The sequence below is a fragment of the Vicugna pacos genome, chromosome 24, assembly GCF_048564905.1.
Source record: "Vicugna pacos chromosome 24, VicPac4, whole genome shotgun sequence".
In the NCBI taxonomy this organism is placed as follows: domain Eukaryota; kingdom Metazoa; phylum Chordata; class Mammalia; order Artiodactyla; family Camelidae; genus Vicugna; species Vicugna pacos.
The window spans coordinates 19913654-19929253 of NC_133010.1; the positions used below are offsets into that span (position 1 = coordinate 19913654).

Sequence of the window (15600 nt, forward strand, 5' to 3'; positions counted from 1 at the left end):
TTTTAAAAAAAAGCCAAATGGGAAAGGAAAAAAATAAATGGTTTAGAAAATAGCTGAAATACAATTCCAAAGGGCTCCCTCAGAAGCCAAACCCAACTCCGCACATCACTGTCAGGAAGGAGGACTGCCAGACGCGTGTGGATGCAGATGCTGCTGCAGCAAAATGACCTCCATCCACCTCTGAAACAAGGACTCATCAGTCACAGGCCCTCCGTTACAGCTCTGCTCTCGGGCGCATTAGCTGCCTTCTGAGCCTCGGTTTGGTCGTGTGTCATGGGGATCATCACACCTATCTCACCAGTTGTTATGAAGATTGGGGGGACCATCTAGGAGCAGACCACGTAGGGTCAGTTGTTGATGCAAACTTCTCACTGAGAACTCACTATCACTCTGGATTTACGCTGAGCATCAGTGAGGTTTTGGATTCCTGAAAGCTTAACTTTCACCCCTGAGTTTGTCACTTAACAGTCTGTATTTAAAGAAAAGAAAGCAATCCAAAAACTGTTGCAATTAGGCATTGGGATCATTATATGCAGAAAATGGGATAAAAGGGACTTCAGGCACGTTTATGATTCTGATATGCGGTGAGACGCCCACTGTTTAAACAAATTCGTAACTTGCTGATTGGTATTTATTTACCCTGTGCTGGGCAGAATGTGCACGGCAAAATGACCTCCATCCACTTCTGAAACAAGGACTCATCAGTCACAGGCCCTCTGTTACGCCCTGAAATTTATGACATCTCAAATAAAATGCCTGTTTCTGACATCTGCCGGCCTTGTGATGGGGTTTCAGTATTGACCAATATTGACTTGTCCGTTTTTTTGACTGCTCCTCAAAATCCATCTTTGTAACCCACAGAGGTCGCCAGCAATGGGTCCAGAATTTCTATATAGGAGAGGATGAGATTAAAAGGGGGAAATTCAGGAACTTGTCTTGAAGGAGTGTTTTTGGTTTTTTTTATATAGCCAGTACATCTTTGAGGCAAGTTTAACAAAAATAGCAAAGTTCCTTTAGAATTTCACACAGAATTGAAAAACAACATTTGTTCAGATTAAAAGATATTATGAAGATTACTATTATCACTGCCAGGTAGCTTTAGCAAGGGCTTTTGGAGACAATGACGGGGGAAGAGGGTGTAGCTCAGTGGTAGAGTAGCTGCCTAGTTTGCACAAAGCCCTAGGTTCAATCCCCAGCACCTCCATTAAAAACTAAATAAATAAGTAAACCTAATTACCACCCGCCCAAGAAAGAGCGAGAGTGGAGTCAATGACGGTGACAAACCCACCCTTGAGCTGGGCCACAGTCCTCAGCTTACTCTCATGCCAGCCCACCCCTGTCTTGCCAGCTGCGTTTTAAAGATGTTTAGACTCAGCTCCCAACCCATCACAAGGCAGAGTTGGTCGCTGCGCCTTCACTATGCTGTTAGGTGCTTCTCCGTCTATCCTGAGACTCACACTCAGGAAAGAAGGCAAGCCGCGTGAGAAATAAAGGCAAATTCAGCCCAAAGAAGGTGAACGACTCATCACAGCTACGGAGTCCTGGTGGCGAGGGACTGCAGGAGGAACTGCAGGGACGGGGCCAGCGGGGATTCCTGTGGAAGGAGCCCGGGGAGGCGCCAGGTCAGCAGACTCAGCGCTCGTTGTTGCTCGCTGCTGATTGAAAACAAAGGGCAAGGTAAATGTTATTTCAGATCCTCTTGCCGAGACAGACGATTCAAGTGTTAAGGGGAGCCCTCTCAGTATTTTAAAATTGATGACACCCCCCCCAAGGAGTCCAAGTGATGGAGCGCCCCCCCACCACCCACCACCAGATGCCCACGCTCCACCCTTCGTTCTTTCCAGGGACTCCTCATAGCCTTGACTTGCCTGTCTCTCTGATGATCTTTCCAGCAAGAATGGAAGCAGGAAAAGCAGGCTTTGGGAGGTTCTGGCAAGTTGACCCAAGGGCGGGGCCACCTCTGAGGGCCACCCTGCATCCACAGTTCTGGTGTGTGGGTGCCGGACCAGGTGCCCTGGGGGAGGCATGAGCCCCCGGGGTGCAGCCTCTCAGGAGCCATAATTGGTTCTCAGAGGGCCTTTGAGTCCACAGCCAGACTTCTTGAAAGAACAGAGCTGTTTGAAGCTCAGAGCATTCTCTCCCATCCACAGAAGCCATCCTGCAGATCTGAAACACTTAACTCACTGATCATTAATCATGAGGAACAGGTTTTGTGGCCAGTACTCCCGCACAAACACCCAGCTGCCATTAACTTGTACTGCAGATGTCGATGGGTGCGAAGGCTGGGCTCTGAGCACCAGAAATGAGTTCCTCTCAGCTTGGGGGACGATGAGGTGAAAAGAGAGATTTATGCAATGTAAGCTCTCTCTCTCTCTCTCTCTTTTCTTTCTTCCTTGGATTTTTCTCTATCTTGAGTAAAGTTCGGTTTTTAGAAGATCAAGCCCGGTTGTAAACACAGTCTTTAAAACCTTTGCACTGCTTTACTGCAGAATTTATGATTTGTTTACATTTGAGGCGAGGAGCGGGCGAGAGGGGTAATCCTGGGGCCTCTGGTAGACTACTCAAAAGAAAAAAGGGAATGCGGGACACACGAATAAAAATACTTCCTTGTTCCATCCATGATTTGTAGGTGCAGAATTCTCCCAAAGAGAAAGGTCATGCCCTAAGGAAATTGGCCCAGCTGGCCCTTTGTCACCATTAGAATAAACCCCTGACATCTTAAAAGAAGCTTCCAGAAATCCACAGATTGCAGGATTTGGAAACTGCATGTGAGAGAGCCAATGAGGCAGGTGCCTCAGGTGTTGCCTTCTGGGAACTGAAGGACCAATAAAGGAGAGGAATGAAAATACCTGGGTTCTGGTGAAAACACGCACCCGCTCCCGACTCACACCTCCTGGAGAGGCGACCTCCAGCAGACGGCACGCTCCACCCCAGTCCTCACCAGCCACGTGGCGACACTGGTGCTCGCCACTCAAAGGTGCAGTGAGAACGAGAGACGGCAAGTGGAAGCACTAGACGATGTTAGTCCTACAAGATGTAGAATATATTCTTGCTAGTAACAGTGATAATGGCAACGATAAATAGTTTCAAAACCAACTCTCAGTCTCTGCTCTAGAAAGAATGGGTTTTGGAAGTAGAGAAATAGTCCCCTTTCCTTATCTGGCCACCCAGGAGGACAGCTGCAGCTTCTGCAGGGCGGCCTCACCCGCAGGCGTTCCCCGCGCAAGGTGAGCCTGAGACGTCTTCCTTCGGAGGGAGTGCTGAGGTCACGGGGCTGGGGGCATCGCCGTGTCAGTGGCAGAGGATCACTGGCGTGGGTGAGGTCGGGAAAACTGGGTTCCATCTGGGGTCTGTCACTATCTCTGAATTTTCAGGGAAGTTACTTGATCTCTTTGGATCCCTCCAAAGTTTAGGTCGGAGATAAACCATAGGTTTCCTAAGTCGTTCCCAGTTCTAGAATCCTATGACTCTCTATCAGGCAATAAGAAGATAAATCAAAAATAATAAACAGTTAACTTCAGGATAGTTTTTTTTTTTTCCAGGATAGGTTACACGTTAAGTAACAAAATGGATTCGGCTGAGATGGATTGCGAACCAACATCAAGCAAGAATTAACTTGGGTTTTGTTGAGAGTTTTAACTTACTCTACAACTCATATCTACACTAGGCTTGTCAGCCACTCTTATTGTTTGAAAGACAAGACTAAAAATCTTCAATTATTGATTTAAAGAATTTGAGTAATACTGTTTGGCTTTTTACCAGACATCTTAAAGAGAGAATGTATCAATATTTGGATTAAACAAACAAACAAAACAGATGTAAGAACATCTGTGCCCTGTCGGTTATTAAGATAGTCCCCATTTCAGAATGAGGTAGATTTTGTTGCCAGCATAAAGCTGCCCTGGTGTCCAGCAGGAAGAAGTAGAAACAATTTGAATTCATATATGTTCTAGGCTTCTTAAGGCTTCTTTGAATCTAAAATGCATTACCTAGGAAGGGAGCGTATAGCTCAGTGGTAGAGCGTGTGCTTAGCATGCAGAGGTCCTGGGTTCAATCCCCGGTACCTTCACTAAAAATAAATAAATAAACCTAATTACCCCTGCCTAAAAATTAATAAATTAAAGATGTGACCTAAAGTTGACTGGACGAGGTCACATAGTTTGGAGGGAACTGCTTATCAGGTTTAGATTGTATCACCTAATCCCAAAGCACGAAGGATTCAATGTGAGTGGGAAACTGTAACAATAATATATAATTACATTACTGTCTAATAATACATATATGCTGTACAAGTTCCGAGCACCCTCTCTGACCTTGATCTATAGCCTGCCAAGCTTCGGGGGAGCTGAAAGCGCCAAGCAAGCCTGAGAAGGTATAAATGACTCCTGGGATGTTTTCAGGCTGCAGGTTTAGGATGCATTTTGCCGTTGCCTAATTTCTGGAAGCTGCACCATCTGCTCATGAGGGCACCATTCATTCGTGCCTCATAAGCCACATGCCAGTCTGTGGAAGGTGCCCGCTGGGCAAAGGGGACTGGCGAGTCCTACCCACTTCCCCGCGGGTGAATCTGTGGCCGAGGACTTTGTTTGGGGACAGCAGGGTGCTAAGTGAGCGCTCCTGCTCGCAGGTTCTCTGACGTGAGTGGGGAAGATCCGCAGGACGAGGTCAAGCGAGGTGTCAAGTCCCCCAAGAACAAGAGGCCTCCGTCGGCCGGGCAGGCAGGGAACGCACGCTAACAGTGGAAAACTCACTTTCTTGCCCCAAAAGACGTCCCCATGTACTTCCTTTAATAAAACAAGTGACTCAGGAGTGACTGAGGACTTTTGTCTGCCTGGGGCACTGCTAGAAGAGTGCCTGGCACGCAGGAGATGTTCAAAACTTGTTGAATGTGGGTGGAATGGTCTTAACACATAAAACATGGCTATTAAAAAAGTAAAATTTCACCTCAGTCTTGGAACTTGATTCATTAACACAAGGCCCCAAGCATGCCCACATTATGGATTTAGCGGGTATTTTGGCTGCAAGGAGCCTTATTTAGTACAATTACCTTACCTCACAGATGCAGCATCTGGGACCTAAGCTCCCTACATGATTATAGCAGAAGCACAGGACTGGGAGTCAGAGACAGACTCCAGGCCTGCTGTCTGCCTCTCTGCTCTTCAGCCGGAAGTTCGTCTGTAAACCTCTCCAGGCAGGCAGCAGGCAATGCGGTGTGCTGGTTAGGACTACGGGCTCTGAGTAACTTTGGGACTCACCCCCGCTAGCTATGTGGCCTGGATGTCTCTGAGCCTCAATTTTCCCTCCCTGTAAAATGGAGCTAATGATAGCACCTACCACATTTCACTGTTGTAAGGAGTAAATAAGGGAAAGCATGTAATCCCACTGCCTCTGCGGAACCAAGAAGAGGAGGATGATTCTCTGTGTAAAGATAAATTGTACCGTACACGCAATCCCGGCCAGCCCAAGGAACATTTGTGCTCCCAGGACACTGTGAAGAAATCATAACCCTCATCAGAAGCCACACATGCATCTGAGAGACACCAGAGCCAATCTCTGCTGGCGGACAGTGCCCTCTCCTAGGCATCTCCCAGCCACGGAGGAGAGGAACCGAGTATGACCACCCCCTGCTGCAGAAGCCTGTTTGGGAGGAAAAATTACCCAAGGAAGTGACAAAAAGGCAAAGTGGAGTGTAAGAGCGTAATTGCAAGATATTCCTAAACTCCAACACTAAAACAAAAGGATTCCTGAGTAACGTAAACTTTACACAGCGTCTAAGAGCAGGACTCATGGGTTTCACAGGAGGAAGAGTTCCCATTGCATTTGCCTGCAGCAGGTTTTAAAATCTTTATTAAATATTTTTCTGCAACCTTCTCACCTGCTGTTCCCCCTCCTCCACCCCAAGCATCTGTCTCTGCTCCTAACCCAGGAATGCCTGGTTCTGTTGGCTCCACCCTTTTTATGGTGGATTTTTCCTCTTCTGATCCCCAACTTCAAATCCTCCTTCCCTCCACTGTGCAGAGCTGGTCAGCTCCAGCCCTCTCAGAGTCCAAACCTGGCTCATTTCCAAAGATGGCGCCAGCAAGATGGCACCCATCTAACACCACCCAGCATCGTTAGAAGGCAGCTGTGGTTACAGACAGCAACATTTTCCTCATTACATCTCAACATACTGCTTGTAGCCTATGGTGGACAGACTTACAGACCAACCCAGCATTATCTGACCTCTTTTCCACTGAATCCACGTGTCTCTTCTGGTACCTACCCTCCGCCATGCAGTCCTCCACTTCAGTGGAAGCTGACATTTATTCCAGCTCCAGTGGTGAACCCATTCATCTGAGCCAATGGGACCAGTCTCATCACCTTTTACAAAATGCTTGATTCAGGGGTGGGTGTGTAACTAATCAGGGCCAATGATAAGTGACAGGAGATTTTCTGTGAGTTTCTGAGAAGGGAATTTCCTCGCTCTTCTGAGAGAGCTACAGGATGCCAGCTCTCCTCTGCTGGACAAGAAGGAGCCTTAACCCTGACTCCTACCAGCTGCCATCCTACAGTCCAAGATGAAGCAGCTTGGGACTGGCAGAGGGAAATAACTGGAGAAACCTGCATCTCAGACTAAGTTTTTGAGCCTCTGGACCTCTAGCCTAAAACCAGTGCTACCTCTGATGGCCTATGACTTGACCAACTACCTGGTTAAGCCAGTTTCAGCTGAGGTTTTTATTTCTCACAGTCAAAAGCATCCTGAGACAGGCCCCATCGCTTCCTAGGCACTGATCTTAATGTCCAAATAGACCACAAATTCTTGAAGGACGCAGGCTTAGTTTTTTGTATTTCCCACAGTACTTGGACAACACTGCACACCTGGCAGGAGTTCGAGTATTCAGCATAGGCTGGTTTGTTGTTATAAGGTCCTTGCTTTTTGTACTGTCACCCTGAAGTATCAATTTGAGCTCAGACACCCATCAATAAACAATTGTCAGTTAACGAAAATAATGGCTTTGGATATTCTGAAATTTTAACCATTTGGGAGTCATGACTATAAATGACAACTCTGAGCCTCAGGGAATTTGAACACTCTTCTCCGTAACACTCTCCATGTTTCTAAGAATCAGCCTCCACACAGGCGGGATCTGGCCAAAGCCCCAGAGCTGCAGCATCTCAGTGGTTTTGACTAACTGTGTTGTTGAATTTGGAAACGTAGCTTTTAACAAACGTATTTTAATGAACTTTGAAGAAATAACCCTTTCAAGGTAAATTCAGCTAAATTTTCTCCAGAGTCCAAAAGAGAAGTAAAAACAAGCTTAATCAAGCCATCGACCAGTAAGTGGCGGCCCAGAGCGTAAACTGTATTTTTTCAGGACTCACACACAGCAAGCAAAATATCCAGGAGAGCCCGGAGCCTTCGCCAAATCACAGACACAGCAGCCCTCGGCAGCCCGCATCCCAGGGATCAGCTCTGACCAGACTTGATGGTGGACATGTCAGCAAACACGTTTCCACTTGCACACACAGTCTGCTCAGAAGCCACACGCATCCTCTGGAGGCCTTTCGGTAAGACACGACATGCGCTGAAGGACCTGGCATTTACGCTGAGTTTAGGGAAAGAAGATGTATTTAAAAAAAAAAAAAAAGATGTATTTATTAGGATTTCTTACAACACATTGAAATTCTTACGCGTTAGCCCAGGACAGTGTCTTGGTAATTTATGTGAGATTTTCTGCATATTTCAGTGACTGACCTGCAAATTTCTATTCTGAGCTCCAACTCCTCTCTTGAACCTCATCCTACGCCTGAAATCCCCTGTTCCTCATCCAGAACTCCCTCCACACTGTAAGGGCTCCTGAAGGCCGCTGTTTTCTGCTGATCCTCTAGGAGTCAGGGGCATTTTCAGCGACCCCTACTTTTGTGGAATTCTCCACCACTCATGACCCCACTGACTGCATCCACCAGAAGGGAAATGCTTTATTTAACATAGTAGGTATTAATTTCTGCGGTATGTTTATCTATATCTCCATTGCCATGTTTATTTGTATCTCTGTATTATCTGTATTGATCATGAGCTTCTAATTGGCAAGGATCTTGACAGATTCACTCAAACTGAACAACGGGGAAAAACCGTAAAGCAAATGGGGTTTCCACTGTTCCTTGTCCTTTGTTCCGTGCCTGCTGCTTCCCGGACTTCTAATGCGATAGGACACCCTGACCTCAGGTCACCCACTTCCTCTCCCCACCTCCCCATTTCAAAATCCATCTGTCCTTTGCCCAGCACCTTGAAACTCTGCTCTCAGCTAAGTTTTCGAATGAGCTACAGTATAATGAGCATGTCTGACTATTTTTGTCCCATGCAGCGGACATACAAGTGGGACCCATGGTGGGAATTTGGGGAGGAACAGTCTGACCCTAGGAGCCTCCCAAGCTCTGTCAGTCAGGTAGGTATCCACATGTTTGAAGAGCTCAGAACCAGCCCTAGAGAAGGCCTGCTGTGACACCCCACAAAAAGCAGAGCTTTAACAGGTGGTGGTAGTAACAGGGCAACGACGACAAGTAGCATTGCCTACATGTATGTCTTTCACTGTTGACAGTGCACTTTTACATATGTTATCTTATTTCGATGATGATACTGACACACGTATGTGCGTGAAACTAAAACCTTAGCATCCAAGTGGCTCTTTAAATGTGCCCCTCAGCATGTTATCACAGAGGACGATGAAGCTCTTTTTATTTTTAAGGCATTTTTTTACAAATTTGGGGAAATGACTCTTTTGTCTGTAGCTTCACTCTTCTACATCCTCTGGGTGGGCAAGAAGGGCCTTGAAACCATTCTCATCTTATTTTCTATGGTCTGTCTCTGTAGTGTGACCATTCCCACACCTTGGAATGCTCGTGGGAGCGAAGGAGAAGCTATTTCTTCCTGCTAAGAAACCTAAAAGCAAGGCAAGCAACATGTCAGGAAGCAGCGCTCTTCAGCCAAGGAAATGTTCATGACTCTCTGACCCAGAAGTACGTAAAGGGAGACATCCTTCCTCATCCCCTCCCCCACGGCCCACCACCCCATCCAGCGTGGGACGAGAGGGGTGACTTCAGGGAGAGGGCAGGAGCTGGGGCCCCAGGAAACTGGGGATGGGTTTCCCCAGGCATCGCCAGCATGTTAGACCCGCTCCAAGATGTGAGTCTCTGGCCAGGACCTCCACACCCTCACACAAACATAAACACCTCTGGGGTGTGCCTGCAGAAACTCCAGGTGGTAGTGCAATTCCTGCCTTCTCCCCGAACACGCACATTCGCAACTCCCTGGATTCCAATTAGGAGTAGGAGGCGGAGAGTGGAAAGGCAGGTCAATCAGATACTTAGAGATGAAACATCCCAGGTGTGAGGCCAGAGGCCAGGTGGCTCTGCATTAAAGAAAGGTGGCAGCTTTTGTTTCTCTAGAAAAATGCAGGAGGGGAGGCCTGACACCCTCAGATACCTGCGTCTCTACTCTCCTCATCCAAACCAAAAGCTCAGCTCCACAGATCAATCTCTAGGGAAAGAAGAGATTTCACAACATCTCTAGGATATAGCAAATTCTAACCACTGCTTTCCAAAATCTTACTCTTTGCAAAATAGCCCAGGAGATATAAAGGCCAAGCCAGGTTAGGTTTTATAAGAGAAGTACTAAAGGGAATGCAAGAATCCTGCACACTTCACCCCCTGCTCATGAAAAGCCCCAGTGCCTGTGCACCTAGTCAGTGCTTTCTGGATGGATGGATGGATGGATGGATAAATCAAAATCTTTATATTGAAAAGAAAACCGATAACAAGTGTTGGTGAGGATGTGAAGAAAAGGGAACCCTTGGGCACTATTGGTGGGAAGGTAAATTGTTGCAGCCACTATGGAAAACAGTATGGCGGTTCCTCAATAAATTTAAAATAGAACTACCTTGTGGTCCAGCAATAATTCCACCTCTGGGCATTTATCCAAAGGAAATTAAATCATTATCTCAAAAAGGTATCTGCATGCCTATAATCATTGTAGCATTATTTACAATAAAGGAAATATGATATATATATGAGATGGAATATTATTCAGCCATAAAAGGAAAAAATCCTGCCATTTGTGATGACATGGATGAAACTTGAGGACGTTACGCTAAATGAGATAAGTCAGACAGAAAAAGACAAATCCCATATGACCTTGTTAATATGTGGAATCTAAAAAAGCACACGCAGAGAAATGAAAAGCAGACTGGTGGTTGCCAGGGGCGGGGGTGGGAGTGGAGGAAATGGGTGAAGGTTGTCAAAGGGTACAAACTTCCAGTTAAAAGATGAACAGGGCCTGGGGATCTAGTGCACAGCACAGTCACTATAGTTAACAATACTGTGTTGTATACTTGACAGTTGGTAACAGAGTAGATTTTAAAAGTTTCCAACATTAAAAAAATTGTAACTATGTGAATTGACAGATGTGTTAACTAACCTTATTGTGGAAATCATTTTGCAGTGCACACATACGTAAAATCAGTATACCATATACCTTAAACTTCCACAGTGTTGTATGTCAGTTATATCTCAATAAAGCTGGAAAAAAATGAAACTGAACTCTCCAGCCCCTGGGTGGCTGCAGCTGGGCACACCCACCTGGACCCTTTAGTTTGCTGACAGTTCACTTTGTGAGCTGGAAGGACTGCCGGAGCAGCCACCCTGGAGACAGCTGATGCTCTTCGGTGTTTAATCGTCTGTCAACAGAGGATCTCTCACATATATTAAAAAGCTTGTGTCTGTTTGATACCTGCAAACTAAACAGGCCCAGAAGAGTTAAATGACAAAATTAGCATTGGGGATGAAAGGCATTTTGCCCCAGAAGTTACATTTTAGCAACTTCTCTGGGGGAAAATGAGATCCTTTTAAGCAGAATTCCAATGATAACTGCAGTTTCTAGCACATACTCACTACATTTGTTGAAGGAATACACGGAAGAATAAAAGAATTTCAAACCATCTCTCTGAGATCGAATTTGCGGACACATGTGCCAAGCTTCAGATCAGTCACTTTTCCAGCTACTCTCATGCTCACCCGTTTCGTGATGATGGTACCACCAGCAATTTGAAGACAAAATCTCAGAGAGCTGGGGGTATAGACATCCCATTTTCATTAAAGTCTGTTTGTTCCCACAACCTTACGACTTTCAGAAATTGACCTACTCACAGACATAGAAAACAAACTTACAGTTACCAGGGTAGAAAGGGGCTGGGGAGGGATAAATTGGGAGCTCAGGATCTGCAGATACTAACCACTATCTATAAAATACATAAACAACAAGATCCTACTGTTATAGCATGGGGAACTATATTCAATATCTTAAAATAGCCTATAATGAAAAAGAATATATATATGCATAACCAAATCACTATGCTGTACACCAGAAACTAACACAACATTGTAAATCAACTATACTTCAATAAAAAATAAAATAAAGAAATTGACCTTCTAAACTTCTGGCCTTGTCTATTTCAAGGGATGCAGTAAAATCACTGAGTTTTGCACGACGCTTAATCCAGACACCCTGGAAGCCCAGAGCCATGAACCTCTGATCGTGGAACACAGGACTTCAGGATGGTTCTCTCTGCTACCGATTTGCTGACATTTCAAACAAATGACATCCACAAAATGGATCGGCACCCAGGCCTTCACTTCCCAGCTCAAAAAGTGATTGAGCAAAAGAAGCCAGTGAAATGAATAAAAATGGAGAGATGACAGGCATAAATGTGTGGGTCTCAGCCTGTCAGTTGCTCACAGAACTGCCGGACAACTGTCACCTGGCTCTCCTGTGCACGGCCCAGTCACCCTGCTAGCTCTGGCACTGTGCTGCCAGGAAAGGCAGCCGGACGAGGGGCCGAGACCCTCACTCCGGACACTGCGCATACAGCACCCACACCACCCCTTCCCTGGTCCACACCCCACTTAAAATACCATCTTCTGCACAGCAGTGTGAATGTACCTAATGCCACAGATCCGCACATTCAAAAATGGTTACGATGGTAAATTTTATGTTACATATATTTTATCACCATTTTTACAAATGAAAAAAGAAATGTGCACATTACCAGAGGAAGAGAAACCTAGCTTTGGTAATACATGTGAGGACAAGTCAGCCTTTGTAATAATAATGATAGTTAACATTTAATGACCCTTAACAAGGGGACTGCTTTAACCACAATCAATCCACATAATAACACTATGGGGCAGGGACTAATAGTATTGCCATTTCATAAATGAGGAAACTGAGGCACAGAGAGGTGAAGTCACTTGCCCAAAGTCACACAGCTGTGATATTGGATGTACCAAGGGACTCTAAAGCCAAGACAAGCAATTTATGTAATTTAATTACAATGCAATTTAAACGCATCCTCATCTATTAGCAGTGAACAAAAATGTTCGCTCCTGCTGGGCCTAAATCTACCAGAGATCAAGTCAGTATTATCACCGCAGCTTTGCAGCGTTTCTGGACCAGCTAGAGCATTCCCCAAACGACTTAGAACTGGCAACTCTTCTCCAACCCACATGGCAGAGCATTTCTGCTAAAACGCCTTATGTGACAGGGGAGGGAACAGCTCAGCGGCAGAGCCCGTGCTTAGCATGCAGGAGGTCCTGGGTTCAATCCCCAGCACCTCCATTAAAATAAATAAACAAATAAACCTAATGACCCCACCCCCACCCTCCAAAAAGAACAACAACAAAAGTTTTTTAATGCCTCGTGTGGGCGTCACGTGGCGAATCTAATGGGTACTCAGCAGACTCGGCTTTCCTCTCCACCCCTCGTCCACTTCCGTCTCCCGAAAATATCGAAGGCTGCCATTTCCAGGCCTCATGCATTGACTGCTTCACCAATACAATGTCCAATGAGTTCCCTGGAATTTTAACTAACACAAGAACGATATTTACAAGATAGACTGTAAGACCAGACAATGGGAGCAAATCACAGAATACGCATAAAAACAAAAAAGAGGGATGAGAGTACATCAGAAATTACCATCATTTCCCACATCAGAGAGTCGGCACCCTGGACAAATACGTAACGCTGAGTTCAGACTCTGACTTAACAACTTACCGCCTGAGTCCCTCACCGTCTTCTCCCTCAGTGTCCACTTGTATAAACAGAAGTCGACCCATATCTACTTCACAAGTTGTTATAAGAATAAGGAAAATATATATTAAAATGCTCGTTGAACTATAGAACAATACATACATACAGTCATATGTCTCCCTCCTATGCAACTTGTATAAAAATAATAGAAAATTCATAAACGTCAACACATTTCAAATACAAAACCAGATTCTGTGTTAGAAAGAACCCATTTGTAGAAACCTCCTACTCATTTAAGCCGTTTTAAAACCTGATGTAAAAGGCCCTTATCAGATGAGACTTTGATTTCCCTCCTACTTGATGCAATTTCTGTTTAACTCATGAAAGACCTTAGCTAAAATTATCAAGGGAGGTTAAGTATATTTCACTACTATCTTAGGATAAAGTCAAAAAGGATAAAGCTGTACCCTTCTTGATGTCAGTGGAGAATGGATGGTCCCATTGGCTTGATACAACAAAAGATTTTTACACTTGAAAAATCCTCTCCAAGGTTTACTTTCCATTCGGAAACATTAAGTATTAAAACCCAGAAATCATCCAGGAGTTCCAGTACCACTGTCCAACACCACAGAAGGATTGCCCCAAAAGGTGTCTGCACACCATTCCCTTGTCTGTGGCCCTGAATTCAATTTGGCGGGACTCAAAACGCTTCATGAAATGACATTCTAGTGGTTAGGACTTCATCCAAGAACCCACTCAAATGCCAGTACCTCCCAGTAGCAGAAGCCCCAGACACTTTTCTGAAACCATAGGTGACAGCTAAGAGCCACCCCCTTCTAATGAAGATCCTCTCCTTGGTGGTCCTCCCTGGAAGCCTGGCTCACTCCTAGCAGAGGTTCTGCCTCCCCGAACGTCTACTTACGTCTTCTAATTATTGACACTTTACAAGGACAACATTCCACGTTTGCCAAGTGCCAGCAGGGCTCTCTGTTCTCCACGCCACATGTAGAGGCATGGCCCTTGCCTGGAGGACTTGTGATGTAAGTGGGACAAGAAATAATACTGAGATAAGACATCAGATCCAGAGGCTGATAAGAGTCAAATGTGTGTTGGCTTCCCCTCTCCATCCCTCTGGGAGCCGATCTTCAGAAAGGAGGAGGCAGGAGTGAAAAGATGGATCAGTCCGAGAAGACCCTTCAGAGATGGGGAGATGGATATTCGTGAGGAGGCTAAGGGGCAGATTTGGGCTGAGGAAAGACAGTGGGAGAGGGTGTGGGAGGAAAGGACAGCAGAAGCAGAAGTAGGAACCAAGGACGGATATTTTAAAGGGACTGAGAAAGCGCTTCAAGGAGCAGCCTAGTGAGATGGTTTGAAAGCAGAGCATCTCCCTCCAGTAGGGACAGAATCGGAAGAGCGGTACCATCTCTTCAGCTGCTTTTTTTTCCAGCTGTCGCTGCTGGCATTTCCTTAAGAAAGCCATTTCAAAGAAGACAAAGTATCTACACACCAAAATGTTCCTGGCCCCTCAATGACAGAAAATCTAGAAGTACTCAAAGTGCCCATCGAAAGTATTGGTGACACAGGAGAGTCAGAGGGGACGGGTAGCAGAAGCACAGGTCAAGGTCATGTCATCATTGACTTTGAGGTTGGAATGAGGGCTGCCTCTCGAAGCTGCAAAAGGTGAAAGCTGAGTCTTCAGAAGGAACCCAGTGAAACTGGCATCCTGATTGTAGCTCAGAGAGGTAATGGCAACATAATACATTTATATTGTTTTTAAAAAAAAAAAAGAAAGAAAGTATTGGTGAGAACATTGAGGGGGGCAGTGTGATGAGTCTGGTACAGTAATCATGCTGAAGACAATGTACAAACACACAGAATCATGTATGTGATACTAGGAGGAAAAAAGCACAATACCGAATAGGCCTGAAATGCTGCAGTCACGTGAGGATGGGAGTATTGTTGGGGCTTTTCCAAACTTTGTTAGCATTCTTTTTACGTTCATCTTTTCAGTTTTAAGTCTTGAGCACTATGGCGGTTTCATTAATGGAGACATCCTTCCAGGGTTAATCCAAGTATCTCAGAAGGGAAGAGAATGGGAGGAGGAGTTGGTCTTCTTTGTAAACGCCCACCTACAGCCTCCACTGGAGAGGGGTGCGAATTAGTAATGTGGCACATTCGCTAATGAACAGGCCACCTGCGGGGAAACTGCTCAGGTCGCTGCGGGGCCCGACTGAGCTAATGGCTTGGAATGGAAGCTGTGAACCTGAAGATGCTCAACGGCCACCTGGACCATTTGCCTCAGATTCTGATAGCCCAGCTTCCCTGAGGGCCTCGTGGTTGCCTGTCAGATGAGACCCGAGCTTGGCATCTCTAAGCCACACCTCAACATTTCATGCGGCCTTAATTTCCCAAGTATTTTGTTTCATAAAACTTAGCACCATGGATAAAAATAAGAAAGGTGAATTTAAGCACTTGGCAATCACAGCACAGAGAAATGAAAAAAAAAAAAAAAGAAGAAGTCCGTTTAAAGAATTGCTTTG

The 15600-nt window shown here is 45.5% G+C and overlaps 1 protein-coding gene across 2 annotated transcripts in view; it reads right to left on the minus strand.

Moving 5' to 3' along the window:
- Positions 1-2932: 2932 nt before the first annotated feature.
- The window catches only part of GATA6 (GATA binding protein 6), a 57125-nt gene continuing 44457 nt past the window's right edge, over positions 2933-15600 (minus strand). Inside the window, exon 7 of one of the 2 annotated variants that reach the window (XM_072949124.1) lies at positions 2933-3027. In XM_072949124.1, the coding sequence (XP_072805225.1) occupies positions 3022-3027 (6 nt within the window). In that variant the 3' untranslated portion in view covers positions 2933-3021. Of the gene's footprint in view, positions 3028-7427; positions 7587-15600 lie in introns of those variants that run through there. The other variant, XM_072949122.1, reaches the window with a different exon arrangement.